This window comes from Protopterus annectens, chromosome 2.part1 (genome assembly GCF_019279795.1).
Source record: "Protopterus annectens isolate FY-2018-M chromosome 2.part1, PAN1.0, whole genome shotgun sequence".
NCBI classification, from domain to species: Eukaryota; Metazoa; Chordata; order Ceratodontiformes; family Protopteridae; genus Protopterus; species Protopterus annectens.
Window position 1 is genome coordinate 1,746,443,317 of NC_056729.1, and position 20,167 is coordinate 1,746,463,483.

Here is a 20,167-nt window from a genome sequence, read left to right on the forward strand (position 1 = left end):
CACTGCAAATCAGTTCACAGTCAATGAAAGTCTTTGTGGCATCAGATTTCTCCATGCTAGTAAAGTCAAGTTTTAAACTCTAGAAGTTTCCTTGTCATGCCCTCACTAAGATGACTGTCAGTAACTGCTGATGTTATGTAGTCCAATCTCGCCTTCATTCTTACCCTTGGGTTCGGAGCCGAACCTCGGCTCTGACTCGGCCATACTCTAGCTAAACGTCTTCAATAGCTCGTGGCTAAGAGGTATTCCATCATGCAGCAGGCCCATTCCCCAGATCTCGTTTGCCGCTCATTACGCTCAGACGTGGTCTCGCTTTTGGCCGTGGCTAAGTATACTTTTCTCTAAATTTTTGGCTATTTGTTGCTCAAAAAAGCTATTTTCATAGCTACTGTGCGTGTCTCTGTTGCTGGTTGTGTGGCTTTTTTGTTGGCCGTTTATAGGTATCCTGTTCACTCCCTTTCTTCCCACAGGCTAGGCCCATTTCAGTTAGAGGACCTAGTCCTCCCCATTGTTTCCATGTGGTCTTTTTGTTTTATGCCTCCTGTATACTTATTAGCTTATCTAGTGTTTTGTCGTGTCTGGTAGTGATGTTATCCTGCCTTTGTTTTCCCGGGCTAGACCCGTTTAATTTAGAGGACCTAATCCTCCCTGTAGTTTTTGTTCCCGTCAGTTACTAGGCCTCTTTTAGTTAGAGGCTCTAGTTTCCTGCACGGGGTTTAGTTAGGTCTTTTGTGTGTACGTGTTGTTTTGTACTTGTCCCTGTGTGTGTACTCCTTTATTCAGCATGTCTAAGGAACACAGGCCTTCGGGCTTTAAAAAGTGTGTTGAATGCAACAACAAAATGTCTTTGACTGATAGGCACTCCGTGTGTGTGTACTGCTTGGGGCTATTCACCTCTAAAAGTCCTAATTGTTTTGTTACTTCCTTCAGTCCCCGCGTGCTACAGGAGAGGAAGAACAAGCTCATTCTGAAAAGACTGCTTAAACACTCCTTCAAGGAAGACTTGGTTAAGTCTTCCAATGCCATATCCTCTCCAGCTAAATAGGACAAAAAGACTGCTAAGAAGCGCTCTCCGGCTCTGTCTGTTTCTTCGGAACCGCCAGAGAAAGTTGCTAGAACAGCTTCTCCTTCTTTGGCTCCATTGGCTTCGGTGCCGACAGAAGGTAATGTATTGAGTAAGTCTGTATCGGCTCCCAGCCTTTCGGAGCCGTTCACAGATTTTTTGGTTCGGAGCCGGTCTCCAGTTATTCAACTGGGTTCTCCTTCACGTAAGTCTCCCTCTGTAGGGAGATCGAGATCTCCAGCTATATCCTCCAGGTCCTCGAGGACCCTTTCCGATCAGGACGTTGATAGTGTGGTGAAGAAACTGCTTCAAATCATCGGTGCTGGCCAAATTGATTTCGGCTCCGACCCAGTCGGCTCCGGAGCCCATGGCCCCTTAATCGTTTGCTGTTCCTCGTCTGAGCCTTTCTCGGCCTTCGGAGCCAGAGTTGTCAGTTCCGTCGGGTGATGTTAGGTCAGTTCCAGTAGCTTCACCTGGCCTCTCGGTTCTGATTTCCACTCTGATCCTGTCGGCTCCATCCACGAGGTCGAGGGTCCACAGTTCCCTGGATGGACCTGAGGGGGAGGGCTCAGATTGATCTTCATCGGTTCCGAGCCTTTCTCTTGGTGCTTCGGCTCGGGTGAGCTTGGACCCAACATCTGCTTTGGACCTCATCTCCTAGGCCCCGAGGGCTACTACCATATCCTCTACGGTTAGTCGGCCTTCGGAGCCGGGGGGATCTGCCTTCGAGGTTATGAGTAGCGTGCTGGCCAGGTCATCAGCTGCATCCTACAGCACCGACACACTCTGCCCCCTCCGGCACAGGTGTCAGTTTCGGATCACTCTCTATCCCCGGACAGCGGAGACCCAAAGCCACAAGATACCTCCATGAGTGGTCCCCAACTTTCTGACGTCTCCCCGGAGTTTTTGCCTGAGGAGCCCATCAGAAAGATATTGCATAAGAGGAAACATGACTCCCCGGATGAGTCTCTCATGTCGGACACCGACCTTGAGGAGTCAGAGGGGTCCCCCAAGTCATCTTCTGAAGATATCTCTTTTTCAGATATCCTTGAGATCTTGAAGTAGAGAGGCGGCTGGCCCTCCAAATCCCCTTCTGATGAGGAGCCGGTGTTCCTGAAGGCTTTTGGGTCTCAACCTTCTGCCTCCTGGGTCTGTCTCACTTTTGATGAGCTACTAGATCTCATCTGTCGAAAGGTGTGGGAAACTCCTGACACTGTGGAACCGGTCCCTAGGAGACCCAATAAGTTTTTGTCCGCTCCCACAGACAAGGAGTATCTGACAAAAGGCGTTCCAGTAGATGCCACGGTGGTGGCGGCAGCCACCAAGAAGGAACTTGCTGAAACTTCGTCTACCGTACATCCGCCTAAAAAGGAGTCCCAGGCCATGGACAGGTATGGGAAGCGTGTGTTTACCTCAGCGGCCTTTACTCTGCTGTCGCTGAACTACTTGACACATTTTACAAGGCTCCAGAGAGATCTCCTAAAAGAGCTAGGAGAGTCTCTACAGGGTAACGTTTCTGATGCCGTGGCACAGAAGGTCAGTGCACACATGTGTACTCTAAATTCCCTTACCAACTCCTCCATGAGGCTGATCACGTACGCAGCCAACGGAGTGAGCAGGACAGCGGGTTCCGGAGTCTCTCTTAGGAGACACTCCTGGATGCGCCTGTGTAATTTTGCAGAGGCCTTCAAGTCTACGATCAACAGTGCCCCATTTGACGGTTCATCATTATTTGGAACCAAGGTGAAGGACACTCTCACTAGATGCGAGCAGGAAGGAAACACCCTATCTGCTGTGGGAGTCTGTTTTTCCATGCCTTCTAGACCTTACCCCAAGGGCCAGAAGGGTGGGAAAATGTGGTTCAGGAAGTCGCAGAGGTTTTTTCAGGGCACACAAAATGATTCCCCCTCCAGAGGCAGGGGAGGGGGTGGAAATTCAGGTAGACGCCACCCTAGAGGCAGAGGAGGCCCACGTAACCAGGGGAACCGTGATTCCTTTCACGGTTCTCCCTACCAGCTCTCCTGAAGGAAGGCCCGACTGTGCGTCTCTGGAACCAGTCGGGAGTCACATTTCTTTATTCCCAGAAGCCTGGCAAGATGTCACCCAAGACGAGTGGGTTTTAAAGATAATTTCCAGAGGTTATCGTATTCCCTTCTCTTCTCCTCCCCTGCCAACCAAGAGAATTCCAGACGTTCCACCCAGTCACAGGGATTCCGCAACTTTAGAAATAGAAAAGTTGCTTTCAAAGAAAGCCATCCAGTCTGTTCCCGCAGACCAAGTAGGATTAGGGACTTACTCCAGATTCTTTCTAGTGCTGAAAAGAACAGGGGACCTGAGACCCATCTTGGATCTCAGCCGATTGAACCTACATGTACAAAAGTCCAAGTTCCGCATGGTCATCTTACAGTCAATACTCCCTCTGTTAGGGAAAGATGTGTGGATGTGCTCCATTGACCTCAAAGATGCTTACTACCATATCAAGATGGACAGGGCATTGAGAAGTCATCTACGCTTCCGGCTGGGAGCCAATCATTTTCAGTTTGTCACTCTGCTCTTTGGTCTCATCACAGCCCCTAGGGTGTTAGGGTGTTCACCAAATGCATGGCAGTGCTAATGGCTCACTTGAGATGTCAGGGATTCCAAGTGTTTCCGTACCTGGACGACTGGCTCCTTTCTGCCACCACCAGGCATCTACTGTTACAGACCAGGGAAGCCACCATTACACTGTGCCAAAGGTTAGGAATTACTCTAAATTGGGAAAAATCTGCCTTGTTGCCCTCACAGCGTGTCACTTTTATCGGCACCGAACTAGATACAGTGCTCATGAGGGCCTTCTTACCAGAAGAGAGAATTCAGGCTCTACAACAGCAGGTCTACGCCTTACTACCATTGAGGAAGGTCAAGGCAAGTCCTCAAGTTATTAGGGACCATGGCTCCCACGATCATGCTAGTTCCCCTTGCCAGACTACACATGAGGGTTCTTCAGTGGCTGCTTTTCGGCCAGTGGTCATTACAGTATCTTCCACTCTCCCATTCTATTCTAATTATGATCACGTGCAAGCAGGGTCTATGCTGGTGGCTTCAGGCCAACAATCTCAACGTGGGAAAGCCTTTTGTCCCATCTTCTCCAGTAGCCACTGTGACCACGGATGTTTCCCAGATCGGGTGGGGGCGCATTATCTCGGCAGGACAGTCCAAGGCACTTGGTAGGATCACAAGACCCATTTGCATATCAATGTCTTGGAGATGAGAGCAGTGCTATTAGTGATGCAAGCACTTCAGAGCTTTCTCCCTCTAGGAGCAATTGCAATCCACTCAGACATGTCAGTGGTATGGTATCTGAACAAGCAAGGAGGAACCAAATCATACCCCCTTTACAGAGAGGCACTTCCAGTTTGGCAGTGACCAGTGTCTTCCCAACACTTTCTAGTTGCAACGCATATACCGGGGAAGTCCAACGTGATTGCCGACAGGCTGAGCAGAGCTATCCTAATGCCTCATGAGTGGTCCCTGAACAAATATGTTGCGGAGAAGATATTCCGCAGATGGGGTCAGCCTTGCTGCGATCTGTTTGCCAGCCCCCTCAATGCCAAATGCAGCGGCTACTTCACCCTTATCCCCTTGGAGGGGGAGAAACCCAGGGACGCTGTGGTTCACGATTGGCCCTCCGGTCTTCTCTATGCCTTTCCACCGTTTCTTTTGATATCGAAGGTCATTCAGAAAGCACAGTCTTTGGGAAGCAAAATTATCCTGATTGTCCCACTCTGGCCTCATCAGATGTGGATGTTCCTCGTGTTTCACTGTTGCAGTCATTACATTTTGCATTAAGCTATTTTGGGCGAAGATTTAATTATACAATGTCGTCGGATAGCCATCCGACTACCGGAGTTCACAAAAAATGAAAAGAAAAAGACAGGCAGCCGAGGTCCAAAACCGACGAGGAAACTTCTCCTAAGCAAGTCACCGATTCGCCAGTCCTCAGTGAGGCGCTTTCGCAGCCCCTGACGCCTGCTACTTTAGAGTCACAGGCCGCTACTGACTCCCATGTGGAGTCGGCCAGGCCGCTGGAAACTCAAGGTATTGGAGCCTCTGAGATTATTTCCTCAGATGGATCCGGAGCTGCTGAGCAGGCATCGGCTTCCAAGGGTGTATTCAGACCCAAACAATTATATATTAAATCGACTTCAAAGACAAAGGCTAAAACACCTTTAAAGGCAAAGAAACAAGTTCACCAGCCACAAGGACAGGCCTCCATGCCCAAAAAACAGATGCTCAAAATGGCCGAAGACTTAATTACCTTGATCAGGGGTTCCCATCCCCCTCCTGATAAGAGGCCTAGGCAAGAGACAGACTATGAATCTTTAGATCAGGTTTCCATTTCTTCTGATTCCTCTTCTGATCAGGAATATTTTCTTCCTCCCTATGAGGATTCTGATGCTGGAGAGTCAATTCCTTCAGCTTCTCCTCCTAAGGACTACTCTTTTGGGGAAACCTTGCATACCATGAGGGAGCACTTCCACTGGGATAGCCAAGGCTTTTCAGAATCTAAGAAAAGGCTCAGAGACTTCCTTTTACTACCTCAACACAGACCTCTAGCTATTCCACCTGTGTTAGACATTGTAGATGATGTGTTCTCGGAGTCTAGTATGACCCCTGACTCTTTACCTCCAGCTCCTATTAAGCTGGACAGATGCTACAGGGTCTCTGACTCTCATAATTTCCTTTTCAAAAACCCTACTGCAGACCCAGAAACTATTTCTCAGGGTCTGAAAGGGGTCAAGGCTTCTACTGCAAAAAACCCTACCCCCTCTGACAGGGATTCTAGGGCACTGGATAGATGGGGAAAAAGATTTACACATCTGCTACTTTGGCTACAAGGGCTTTAAATTGCCAGTTTCATATGCTCAAATATCAGCAATATATCATGACACTGCTTAAACAGAAAATGATGGCAAATTCTGAATGTGCAGAAATCATAGAAATGCAGGATTTATTGCATGCAGCTGAACAAATTGGAAAGCATACTTTACAATGTGGGTTGATTCTCAGGAGGCCTCCTGCAGGGCCGCTGTTACGGGTTCTGTTATTAGGAGGCATGCTTGGTTAAAGGAACAAAATCTGCCTGACCATGTTAAAGCGAAATTATTAGATGCTCCTTTACAACATGATACCTTGTTTGGTGTTAAGGCAGAAGAGGTGTTGAAGAAAATGGAAGACAAAGCTAAATCTATGCAAATGGTCAAGGATTTCTTACAGGTACAGCCATCTAGATTTAGCAGACACTGGCCTACAAAGAATTGGTCCTTTCCAGTCTCAGACAGACCTCAAAGGGGCAGATCCAGACGCCCTAGAGGCAGATCACAGCCGCAAGGTTCCTACAGGTCTAAGCAGTGGAGTGCATCTACCTCCAAAGGTGGAGAAGACAAATCACAACCATACAAGAAACTGTCCCAATGACTTCCCCCTGCCTGCACCAAGCACTTATCTTCTGGCAGCACCCTTAGGGGGAAAACTAGCACTTTTTTCTCAAAATTGGCACATTATAGCCCAGGACAAATGGGTTCTAGACAGTGTCACAAGGCTACAAGTTTCATTTCTATACCCTGCCAAGGGCAAATGGTTGGCCAGACCTGCCAAAAAATCAATGGGCAGAGGCTCAAAAACAAGTCGCTGCTCTCATGGACATGAGGGCAATTCAACAAGTGCCACAGCAAGAGCAGGGACAAGGATTTTACTCAAGACTGTTCTTGGTACTCAGAAAGGACAAAGCATGGAGACCAATACTGGACCTATCTATTCTAAACACTTTCCTGGATATACCAAAATTCAAGATGTTGACCTTACAGCAGCTTCTGCCCATGCTGGGCAGCAAGGCTTGGCTCGTGACTTTAGACCTAAAAGAGGCATACCTGCATGTCCCAATCAGACAGTCATGCAGAAGATACCTCAGATTCAAGGCTGGCTCATAGCATTACCAATTCTCTGCACTGCCCTTTGGCTTATCTACTGTGCCCAGGGTCTTCACAAAGTGCCTGGCACCAGTAATTGCTTACTGCAGACAAAGAGGAATACAAATATATCCTTACTTGGACGACTGCCTCATACAAGCAGAGAACAAGGACATTCTACTACAGCATCTGGCTTTTGTGATAAGACTTTTAACATGCCTAGGGTACACAGTCAACAAAAAAAAAATCAAAACTAGTACCCTCTCAAGAGATAATATTCCTGGGTGCAAGCTTAAATACAACTGCCCAGATGGCTTATCTCATTCCAGACAAACAAAGGCAACTGACTACTTATTTCAAGGAAATGGCAACAAAGGCCCAGTTATCTGCAAGAAAAATTCTGCAGGCTTTGGGCTTCATGGCATCCTGCATCCTACTAATTCCATATGCAAGACTGCATATGAGGAAAATTCAGTGATACCTAAAAAGTGTCTGGACACAACATTGCCACAGTCTGGAAACAATGATTACTCTAATACCCTGCCTGCGACAGGAATTTTGATGGTGGGCAAAGGCTTGTCACCAAAACAGGGGACAGCCATTCTCACTACCCCCAGCCAGGCAGAGCCTAACGACGGATGCATCAGATTATGCCTGGTGGGCACGCATGGCAGGAAGAGACATTCAGGGCACCTGGTCCACAAACCAAAAGCATCTACATTTCAATCAAAAGGAGATGCTAGCTGTTCAAAATGCCCTGACAGCCTTCAAGGACCTACTTCATCCGGGACAGCTACTGATAAAGACAGACAACACCACGGTCATGTGGTACATAAACAAGCAGGGGGGAACTCATTCTTATCCCCTATGCAGACTAACCATGGCTTTATGGGACACAGCATTGACTTACCAAGTTCATCAGCAGGCACAATTCCTGCCAGGAAAGGAAAATACTCTGGCAGACGAACTAAGCAGAAATCTCATGGATCCCCACGAGTGGCAGCTGGAAACACAAGTCTTCAGCATAACAAGGAAATGGGGATGCCTGGACATAGATCTATTTGCCTCCCCTCACAACTACCAACTAAAAAGATTCTGCACAAGGACTTATCACAGACAAGCTTGGAAAGTGGAAGCCTTATCTTTCAACTGGACAAACCTATCAGTTTATGCCTTTCCTCCACTGCCTCTCCTCCCCAAAGTACTCCTAAAGGTCAGGCAGGAGAAACCAAAAATGATTCTGATTGCCCCAGACTGGCCACACCATTACTGGTATCCGATCTTAAGGAACTTGTCCCAATGCCCAGCCTGGACCTTACCTCAAATACCTCATCTACTGTCCCAGCAAAACAATCAGATTCTGCACAGCCAACTCAGGACCCTAAACCTGGCAGCATGGCGGATAATGTAGCCATATAAACCACACCTCTCAGTAAAGTTGTGATGGATGTCATTTTAGAAGCCAGAAGGCCTAGTACTAGAAAATCCTATGCTGGGAAATGGAAGAGATTTTCATCTTTAAACCAAGCTCAAGGAACTGATACAGCTGTCCCAAATATTCCTCAGATTTTGCAATATTTAACTGAGATGCTGGACAAAGGCCTATCTTTCTCATCAATGAAAATCCATGCCTCTGCCATTTTGGCTCATTACAATACAGAGCCACCACTCTTTTCTCATCCTTTATTAAGGCAGTACCTCAGAGGATCCAAAAACCTAAAGCCTCCAAGGAGAATGCCAACACCTGCATGGGACCTCAGTTATGTCTTGGAAAAACTCACCCTACCTCCTTTTGAGCCAGCTGCTACTGCGGACATAAAGTTCTTATCTTGGAAAACAGCTCTTCTCCTAGCAATAACTTCTGCAAGACGAGTTTCAGAGCTACAGGCTCTCATGGCTGTGGAACCCTTTATCATTTTCTATCCAGACAGGGTCTCTCTGAGAACAAACCCTACATTTATGCCTAAGGTGGTATCCATTGTAGCCCTTAACCAAACAATTCATTTGCCAACTTTTTTATCCAAATCCACAGAACAAGGGGGAGAAAATTCTGCATTCTTTGGACGTACACAGACAACTTAGATTCTACTTGGACAAAACTAAAGTTTTCAGAAAGACAGAGCAATTACTAGTGGCATATGCCACAGCATCACAAGGAAAGGCTATCTCCAAGCAGACTATTTCAAAGTGAATAGGTCACTGCATTTGTTTCTGCTACTCACAGCATGACAAACCAGTGCCTAAGGGCATTAGGCTGTATTCAACCAGAGCGGCAGCCACTTCTGCAGCCTTTCTCAGGGGAGTACCAACCAAAGACATTTTGGAGGCTGCTACTTGGAGTTCAGTGCATACCTTTACAAAACATTGCAATCTGCCTCTTTACTCTAAATCCAGGGCAGGCTTTGCTACTGCAGTTCTGAAGGGCCTCATAGCCGCTCCTAATGCTGTTTAGCTCCAGCCCCCCAACCATAGCTTTGGGACTCAACCCAAATGTAATGACTGCAACAGTGAAACACGAAGAACATAGTACAGTTGTGTACACTTACCATAAATGTAGATGTTCAAGTGTATTCACTGTTGCAGTCCAGGTTACCCACCCGCCATCCCCCTTATTTTTACTGGAACTTATCTTTACTTTTCTAATCTATACAACCTAGGTGGTGTATTTGCTTATAGATGAAGGTAAAACTTATTTTGGTGCATGTATATTTTATTTACTTAATTTTAGCCTACCCTTTTGGGGGCACCTGACATCTGGGGCAAGAAAAACTAAATAAAATGGCGTTGGCTGCATCTTTTATACCCCTGGCGACCTGACGTCAGGGAAGAGGTGGCAGCAACTGACGCAGGACCCAAGACTTTGGAATTCAGGCTGACTGAGGGCAACCTGCCAGCAGGATAACCTAAATGTAATGACTGCAACAGTGAGTACACTCGAACATCTACATTTATGGTAAGTGTACACAACTGTAGTTTCCCCTTCCTTCAACCCTATCTAATGGACGATCCCTGGATTTTGGACACAGATCTGCTGACTCATATGTCAGGACAGTTCCATCCCTCCATCCAGACCCTCAAGCTGACAGCTTGGCTGCTCCAGTTCCATCCCTAGTCAGGCTTCATGATTTTTCCCTGGAAGTGGTCCACATTCTGTCATCTTCCCACAGGCCTTCTACCAGGTAGATTTATTTCAGTAAGTGGAAGAGATTCTCCATTTGGGCCCGTGAAAGACATATTGATCCTTGTACAGCGCATATTTCGGCAATATTAGAATTTCTTTCTCAACTGTTCAGTCAGGGGTCAACTGCAGCAACCATTGAAGTGCAACTGGCAGCGATTTCTACCTTTCACGTTGCTAATGAGCCCAACCTTATGGCTCATAGGCTTTGTAGGGCCTTTCTGAAAGGGACAATGTTACTCCTACCACCAGTCGTTGATCCAGTAATGCCATGGAACCTCAATTTTGTTTTACAGAAGCTCACCTCGACTCCCTTTGAGCCTGCAGCTACGTGTGACATTAAATTCTTGTCATGGAAGACAGTATTCTCGGTACCCATAACTTCAGCTAGGTGGGTATCTGAGCCCCAAGCTTTATCAATTAAGCCATCTTATTTGGTGTTTCACAAAGATAGGGTCTCCTTAAGAACCAATCCTGCATTTATTCCAAAGGTTGCTTCTGTTGTCAATATCAACCAATCCATTGAGTTGCCTGTGTTTTTTCCTGAATTCTCTAACAAGGCAGAATTTAAGTTTCATCAGCCAAACGTTCATAGACAATTGCATTTCTATTTACATAGGACAAAAGATTTCAGGAGATAAAATCAACTGTTTATCTCGTTTTCAGACACTAGACTTGGGGTTCCTGTTTCTAAGGTAACCTTGTCTCGCTGGATTTCCAATTGCATCTCCTTTATTTATGCTTCCAATGGCAAAGAATTACCCTTTAAAGTGAAGGCTCATTCTACATGATCAGTGGCTACCTCAACTGCACTTCAGGCTAGGATGTCTATGGATGGTTTTTGTGCTGCAGCAACACGGGTTTCGCCTCATACTTTTATTAGTCACTACAAATTAGATCTGGTCTCTAGAGGCAGATCTTCCTTTGGTTCTACAGTGCTCAAGAGTATTTTTCACTGAGCCACCCAAGGTCAAGGTGCTAGGGCCTCTGTCCCACGGGTAAGAATGAAGGCGAGATTGGACTACATAACATCAAGAAGTTATGTACTCACCATAACATTCGATGTATGTAGTCCATCTCGACTTGCATTCTTACTAACCCCCCTCCTACCCACTCCTTGAGGACCAGGAGGTGTAGTCTCTATGTGCCAGTAGTCCTTTGTGTTGGGGTTGTTGTTCTTCTCCGTGTGTGTGTGTGCGCTTGCAGCAAACAAGATCTGGGGAATAGGCCTTTTGCATGATGGGATACCTCTTAGCCATGAGCCAATTGAAGACTTTGAGCTAGAGTATGGCCAAGTCGGAGTCGAGGTTCAGCTCCGAACCCAAGGGTAAGAATGTAAGGCGAGATGGACTACATACATTGAACGTTATGGTGAGTACATAACTTCTTGTTCTATTACAACAGTATGAAAAGACAATAGAGACATAGAGTACATTTTGAGACAATCACTACAGTGCATGGTGAATAGTTCACAGAATGCAAACACTTTTTTGACTTGGCAGTTATATCTGTAAACAAAGAATACAGAGGCAGATGGTGACATTATAACGACCTACTCAACCAGGTTTTCCAAGCAACAGCTTCTCTGTTAACTTTTATTGTACCACCTTACAAAGTACTTTATTTCTGTCCTGCGTAATGCTGAAATCACATCAGACCCGGTGGTGCTTTGTGTGATATCCAGTTATACCATTCCCTGAGCAAAGTCCCCAGTCCGCGCAGCCCTCCCAGATGTACCACCACCGACCAAGGGGAGGCAGCAGCTATCTCGAGGGCAGCTGCTGGAAAAAAGGGAGCCCAGCAGCAGTCCCTCAGACGTTTAAGTTTTAGATTTTTCTCTTTTTCCAAAAAGGGGGGGGGGAACAACCGATCTTAAGTAGCCCCTGCTGAACCTGTCGGTAACCAAGCAAAGTTCGGATGGTCACCCTGCAATCTATACTCCCTCTCTGCGGAAGCGACTGGATGTGCTCTATCGACCTCAAGGGTAGCAAGGACTCCAGATTCGGATGGGAGATGCGGTCCAGGGTTCCCCCACCTTCCGGCTGGAGCCAGTCACTACCAGTTCAGTCCTCCCCTTCGTCCTCTCTCCCCCCAGGGTGTTCTCATGGCCCACTCTAGTAGTACTAGGCCCACCCCAGACTCAGGATTACAGGTCTTTTTCCGTACCTGGGCTACTGGTCCCTGGCTGGCATCATCGCATCATCTCATCACTCAACTAGGACTACTTTCCTTAGCCCCAAGGCTGGCTATCACCAACAAACTGCATCAAATCTTCACTGCACCACACACACAACATAGATTTCATAGGTTAAAGGGATAGTACCACCACACAAGATCTGTAGACCTTCCTCCTCCAGCTGTAGGACAGGCTTTCTCCAGCTCATAGTGTGCTTCCATAGCAACGTTCCTGGCGCTTCCGACTGCAGCTTCCCCTGGTTTCAATGGCTGACAGCTATTCGCTAAATTCAATTCCTCTCGCTTACACATGCGGGTTCTTCAAATGACCCCTCTTCAACAGTGCGGTCCGGTCCGTTCCCTCTCCAACAGTCTCATGGCGGTCAGCAAGGCAGGACTCCCACATGCAAGGACTCCCCTCTTTGGTGGCTGCAGTCTCTGAGACCCTTCTACCATGGACGCCCCCGAGCCATGGTGACCATGGGCCTTGACCGCCCTCCGAGGTGGGGGGCATTGGGCGAGGGCAAGATTGTCAAGCAACATGGAACTCCTCCAGAGACCTCAGTGCATAAGGTATAGCAAGAAATGGTGCTCCCTGGCCCGTTGCAACATCCAACAAAGCACTTCATGCGCGGGGACTATTGCGATCCAGACAGACAACATGACAACGTCCTGGTAGTCTTCCACAGAGGAGGGAGGAACCAGGTCCCTGTGGGCTGTCGAGGAGCAATGAGAGTCTGCAAATGGGGCACTTCCACACCAAAGCTTTTGTGGCACAACATAGTCTTTGGGAAAATCCACCATCCTTGGGTCTGAACTCAGTGGCACCATTCACCGATTCAACGTACGAGCGAATCCTCTATCCTTCTTCGCTCTGCTTTGCCACCTGGGCCTCGGGGGCAACCTCTCTTGGCTTCTCCTCAAGCGCCACCCTTCGGCTCTTCTTGGCACTACTTCCCCACTGCTTCCCCACCGGCAGCTCTGGTGCATGAGACGCCCACCCGGTCTCCTTAGGCCTGTCCTCCACTGCCAAAGATGGAGGCCTCTGCAGAAGAGGCATAGCAGAGGGGGAGCAGGATGATCCTCATTGCCCGTCTCAGCCTCAAATCTTATCTGGTTCACCCTGGTTCCTGTTCATATTTTAGTATAAAGTAACTTTGTCCTTGCAAGATAGGCACCTTAAGCTTAGCAATTATCCTTTCCAAGACTCTGAACTGCACCACCTTTTTGTAAAGGCAAATCTCTTGGCAACTGACCTGGGATATGGATCCTTTTCAGCACCTATGTCAAGTGGTTCTCTGATTTTGACAGACCTCTTTCATCAAGGGCTAGTTCTTCCACGTTCGGTTACAAGGCAAATATGGCATTTATTTCCCATTATATATGGATGATATATGCGCTGGGCCCACTTGGGCCTCGCCTCATACCTTCATTTCTCATTATAAGGTGGATTTATACAACAAGAGTTTTTGCATCTTTGAGATACCTTTTGGTAATGTTATATTAGGTAAACTCAATCTGAGGTCAGTTAGGGCTTGGGGGATTTGATAGAGAAGTCACCTACTCAGATGGAATGTTATGGTGAGTACATAACTTCTAATTTTATTACAACTTTGATTATTCTACCTCTGAAGGAAGTCTGCTGTAGTCAATCCATCCACCACCTTTTCTGTAAATTAATATTTCCTTCTGTCCTAAGCCTGCCTTAAGTGAAATGTTGCCCTAGGCAGAGGGCACCATGGCAGCACCCCTACTGCCTACTGCTCCTCACCCGCACACATCTGCTTGTGAACCCTCTGTCCATCCCCCCACCCCAATCCTGGCTTCCTTTTCTGACATGTTCTGTTACTGTAGTTTATTTCCTGCATCCTTCCAGCACAAATTAGGTACTGAATTCAGCGGGGAACCACTACACCCAGGCAAAATAATGCAGTTCAGAAACATATACTAGTGAACCGCATTACGTCGTCTGAGTATATTGTGAGTCTACCCAAGGGCCTGCCAAAGTTCCCTGCAGAGAGCTCCGTCTAGAAGATGGAACTGCTGCTGCAAGCAGAGAGTCTGCCTGCCATACCAGATTCATTATACAGTTGAAACTGCTCTGGCAAGAGGCATTCAGAGCCACATGTCCATCTGTAGAGTGTCCCGGTAAATTCAGACATGATGGGAACCATGGTTGTCATACCTGTTGCATTTACTTGTCCAAGAGGAGCGACGTAGTTGTATGGGCTTCTATACCACCAGTGAACTACGCTTGTAACTTCTTTGCTCAAGAATCAAGGACAGAGACAAAGACCAAGACAAGGGACAATTTTATTTTCTCAACTTGACTTAAGTTAATAGAATGAAGATTTACAGTAATATATATTATCAGAACCATAAAAAGTATGAACTTGTAATGTCTTGCACTGATTGTAATGTTCATTGACTTGCCAAAAGTCAAAACATTTTTATAACAGAGCAAAATAAAATAGAAAATCTGGGACATCCTGCTAAATCAGAGACAGTTGAGAGGTGTGCCAGGGAATTTGTTTTTATTTAGTTTAAACAAAGTGAAACAGGTTATCTCCTTAGATGTTGGAGGTACACCATCCCTATTACTGACCATGTGCAAGGTCAGAAGCAGCCCCCAACTCCACACAGATGCAGTACAGCTCCACCAGTGTGTGGAATTAGGTACTGCAGACAGTCTGGTGTTCAACCCTTTAACTTGTTCAGGTGGAGTATTTCACACTGAGGTCTCCCTCAGTGTAAACCCGATTATTTTAAAGTATTAAAAAAAACTCTAAAGTAGTCCTTGAAATAAAAATCATAAAAATACACTAAATAAGCAAACTGCCGTGGAATTATACAGCATCACAATAGGCTTGTGTACAGAAAAATACACTAGAAATGTAAGCCCAAGCAGGCATTTTCATAGTCTCATTGCTTTTTATTATAATGGAGAAAGTAAACTATCTTTTTAACACAAAAAGACAAACCAAGTCATTTCAAGATGGGTAATAAGGTTAAAAATATGTATGCTAAAACACTGTATTCTGGGTATGCAAATTAGGACAGGGCATGTGCTGGAAGCTCACTTAAAAAAAAAAAAAAAAAAAAAAATGGAAAACGGAATATGAAGTCACTGATTTTACATACCCAGACTACAATTCTTTTAATATGCATCCCCTGTCCTTATCATCTATTTTGAAATTATACTACAGTACACCCCCCATGTACATTCTAGTGGTGTGTCTCCACTATAATAATATGCATTGCTGTTGTATGAAAGTGCAGTATTCTAGTGGTGTCTCTCCACTATATTAATATGCATTGCTATTATATGAAAGTGCAGTATTCTAGTGGTGTGTCTCCACTATATTAATATGCATTGCTATTATATGAAAGTGCAGTTTTGATTGCATCATTTACTTTATTTTAAGAAGCGTAGTATGCATTATAACTTTGCTTGTTTGTAGACAAAATGGGTGAAAATGGAGAAATTGCTACTAATACAGCATTTTAAAGCTCCTGCAATGTTGTTTCTCTTTTGTGATGTTTATGGATAGGAGTTTTACACTGCAGGCGGCTGCCTGAAGCACCCCTATTCCGTTACTGGGTGGATGAGGGGTCTGCTGTTAGTAAACCTCCTTGTGGCTAGATGTTTTGCATGCATTAGATGCTAATTGCTATGTAATTGAAGATATAGTACTGTAAAAGGCTCCTTGGTACTCTTACAGGAGATGCTTTATTCTGGAAAGTATAACTTTGCAATGGTTCTTCATGAGTCAGTCAAGTAACCATTTCTACATTATTTCTCTTTGGAGGCCTTGCAATAAAAGGCACCGCAATGGTAGAATCATTTTCTGACAAGTAACTGCAACCTTTTAACTAATTAGAATGTATATTTACACACACACACACACACACACACACACGCACACATATGTGTATATATATATATATATATATATATATATATATATATATATATATATATGTATTTATGTAGTTGACGTGATTGGGCACATTCTCAGCTGAGGCCCGGGGAGAAAATCTCTAAAACTTGTCATTTTTTTTAATTTTATTTTAATTATATTTTTCAGTTCATTATTCATTCATTATCTGTAAACTTGTTTCATTATTATTTTGACAGGATGAGGAGTTGGGAAGTTATTTGACCACGTTGCTTCGAAAAGGATTACCTCAAAGCACAACTTAGTGTTGCGGAGTTGAATCTAGCTGGATGGAGAAGAAGAAGCAAAATTACCCACTTGTTTTGATTTGATTTTTTAACAAATATGTTTATTAAAATAACTGATTAAAATGTTTGTTGTCAGTCATTTATAAAAGTTTAGGTCTGTTAGTTCTATGAAGCATTTGTTATTTCTTAAAGGACAGATTTAATTTTCTAGAAGTGAGTAAAATGTAGTTTCATACAGGTCACAGATTTAGTGTATACTTTAGTGGCTCAAACAGTACATCATTACCAGAAGAAATACAGAAGAAACCAAGCATTTAGTTGCTATGTTTAAGTGTATCTGTAGTATATTTCGTATCCGTTTTATTTGCATTTCTCTTTACTAAGCCTCCAAACTCTTACCTTTCGCTGACTCTTGCAGAACATTGGATGTTCTAGAAGGATCTGCATAGCAGTAAATTATAAGGTTTGTATTTACCAGTGTTGGGTGCTTTTCTGTTATCAGCTGTGCTCATATCCGTGTGAAGGTCTGTGCTGATCTTTTACCAGCATTTCGTAGACCCTCAGTGTGTGAGACAGTCATATAGCTAACCTTTCTAGGTATCTTCATTTCTTCTTTCTATTAGTGCTTCGCTTTCCTTATCAAACTTGGAACATTTTAACTTTGTAGTGGCATTTACTGTTTCACATATTATTGTTTTTTTCATAGTAGACCTTCAGCCAGACAATTAGTAAACCACTAAATTGTGATTGTTTTAAATAGTTGTTAGATTTTAAATACCACAAGTAACTGCCTTTTGCAAGTATTTTCTTTCTTTAAATCTTTAATTTTTAGGAAAAATGGAGACTAGGTAGATAAGAAGCAAGAGAAAAGACTTAAGATGTAAAACTCCGCAAATGTGAATCATCAAGAAAAAGCAGCAAATGTAAAAAAAAGAAAAAAAATGTCTGTAGAGAGTAGTAGTTCATAGGTTCATACTAAGCTATCTGCCCTAGGGCATTTATAAGCCTAGCCAGAGTGTGTTTGGCTTTCGCCACCCATTTTAAATTTATTTTGGTATGCCCTTTTTCAAGGTTAGTATACTGTGCCTCTGTCTAACAGTGACACAGAAGTGATACCCGGGGTAAACCTATGATCTCCCATCCACTCATCAAGATTCCTCTTGAAGAGAGTCAATGAGGGACTCTGCCTAGCCTGGACTGGGATTTTATTTCAGAGTGAAGGGAGCCTCTGGGTTATGAATCTGTCCCTCCAGCATGTCCTATTTATTTCAGTGCTGAGGTTCAAGTCTCTCGAGTGCGTAGCTCAATGGGATTTAGATTTTCTGAGGTGCAGCATATCCATTAATTCCGGGTTGGACATGGCTTTATACGTCGGGCACAGATCGCCTCTGAGCAGGCGGTATGCCACTGAGTAGAGCTGGAGTTTCTTTAACCGGGCAGCATATGGCATCTGTTTGAGCCCTTTGATCCTCTTGGTGAGGTACTTTTGGGGTATTTCCAGTTGCTGCAGGTGTCTGGTAAGGTGCATCCGAAAAGGGGCATTGTACTCAATTATGGGCCTGATGAGGGATGACTAAAGAGGCACGATGACCTCCCCTGATCTAGATGTGAATCCCTTCATGATTAGGTGGGCTATGTAAAATGTTCTTCTAACCACTTTGGCCACGTGGTTGTCAAATGAGAGATTGCTATCAACTTGGGTCCCCAGGTCCCTAATTACTTCTTCTGTATTTAATGGATTACCACCTATGTGGTAATTTGTGGGCACTTTGTTTTGCCAAAGGGGATGACTATACACTTTTTGGCGTTTAGCTTGAGGCCATGGCTCTGGCACCAGTTGTCTGCTTCTATGAGGCCCTTTTGGAGGATGCTTGTGTTGGCTGGAGAGTCGATTATGGCGCCCAGTTTGCAGTCATCTGCAAACTTGGTCAGCCACAGTCCTTCCGTGTTGGCCTGTACCTCTGAGAAATATATACCGAACAAGAGAGGTCCCAGGACTGAGCCTTGTGGGATGCCACTTGTAACCGGTTTGGAGTCTGACATGGCTCCAGCAATTCTAACCATGTGGGTTCTGTCCTTGAGCCAGTTTGCAACCCATCTAGTGACATAGGGGTTTATATTTAAGCTGGTGAGCTTATCTATAATGCCCGAGTGGGGTATTGTATCGAAGGCTTTTGCGAGGTCCAGGCCGGCTGTGTGGACCACCTTCCCCTCGTCAGTGGCCTTGGTGACTGTTTCAAAGAAATAGAGCAGGATCTGCCCTTAACAAAGCCGAACTGGGTAGGATCCAGTGTCTGTAGGTCCCCAATATCTCTATTTATGAGGTCCATAATGATCCTTTCCATAGCTTTGCAGACCAAGCTAGTCAGGCTTATGGGGCGATAGTTTCCAGGATCCGTTGAGGCACCACCTTTGTGGAGAGGGACCACTGTTGCTGTACGCCACTGTTTGGGTACATATCCTGTGGTAAGTCTGAGATTGAACAGTAGTTTTATGTTTGGGTTTAGCTCTTCTTGGTGTTCATGTAGGACACAGTCTGGTCCCATTGATGCTGTGTTTTTTGCTTTGGAGAGGGCGGCTCTTACCTGAGTATCTGAGATGTCAGGGGAGCAGCACTCTGCTGGGACAGATATTTGCCCTTTTGGTGGGGGGGGGGGAGTTTGCACTGAACCTGTCAGCTAGGATGTTAGCAATGTCTGTGGGTTCGGTGTATTTTTTTGTCATTTTGGACTAATTCTGAGCATACCTGGGAATTCCCACCCAGGTTCCTAACATAACTAAAGAAAGCCTTGTGATTATCCTTGGTGTCCTGTGCAATTCTTCTCTCGAAGCTGGCCTTAGACGATTTTATGGAGTGACCGTAGTTTTTTGCTAATACTGATCAGAGATGCCTTCCCTTTTTGGGATTTTGCTCTATCATGTAGTAGCTTCCTCCTTCTATTGTATAGTTTATTTATGGCTGGGGTCCACCAGACAGGAAGTCTGCCTTTGGAGGATTGGGTCTTGGTTTTATCTGGGATTGCATGATCCATGCATTCCTGAAGGTGTTCATAGAATGCATTTATAAAGGATTCTGTGGACTGGGCCGTATTTTCCACAGGCCCGGAGGCTTTGAAGGATTCCACCTCGGTTTTGAGGAGTGTGAAATTTGCTTTAGAGAAGTTTTTCACTGTGGTTTTCTGGGCAGGAGGTGGGGTTGGGTTGTGAATATCCAGTGAGATTAGTTTATGGTCTGATCTTACCAGTGAGGGATACACTTCTGGTCTGGAGCATAGAGTCCCCATGTTGGTGATGATCAGGTCCAGTATGTTTTCCCTCTTGTGGGAGTGGTAACAAGTTGTTCCATAGCATTTGAGTTTATAAATTCTAGGAACCTTTGGGCTAGGGTGTTGGAGCTATAGTAATGCTCCCAGTCTATGTTTGGGTAGTTGAAGTCACCCAACATAATGGTGTTTGGAGAGACCTTCATATTTTCCAGTGCTCTCAGGAAGGCCGAGTGGGGTTCCTGGGTTTGTGAGGGTGGTCTGTAGCAGGTTATAAACTGGAAGGCAGTTTTACCCACTGTTAGTTGCACATGGATAGTATCTGATGCTTCGTGCTGTGCCACCAACCTGTAG

At 45.3% G+C, this 20,167-nt stretch overlaps 1 protein-coding gene across 1 annotated transcript in view; it reads left to right on the forward strand.

Moving 5' to 3' along the window:
• INTS11 (integrator complex subunit 11) overlaps positions 1 to 16,673 on the forward strand; it is a 519,827-nt gene extending 503,154 nt beyond the window's left edge. The window contains exon 16 of the mRNA XM_044063605.1: positions 16,503 to 16,673. Within this exon, the coding sequence (XP_043919540.1) occupies positions 16,503 to 16,568 (66 nt within the window). The 3' untranslated portion in view covers positions 16,569 to 16,673. The remainder of the gene's footprint in view (positions 1 to 16,502) is intronic.
• Positions 16,674 to 20,167: the final 3,494 nt, after the last annotated feature.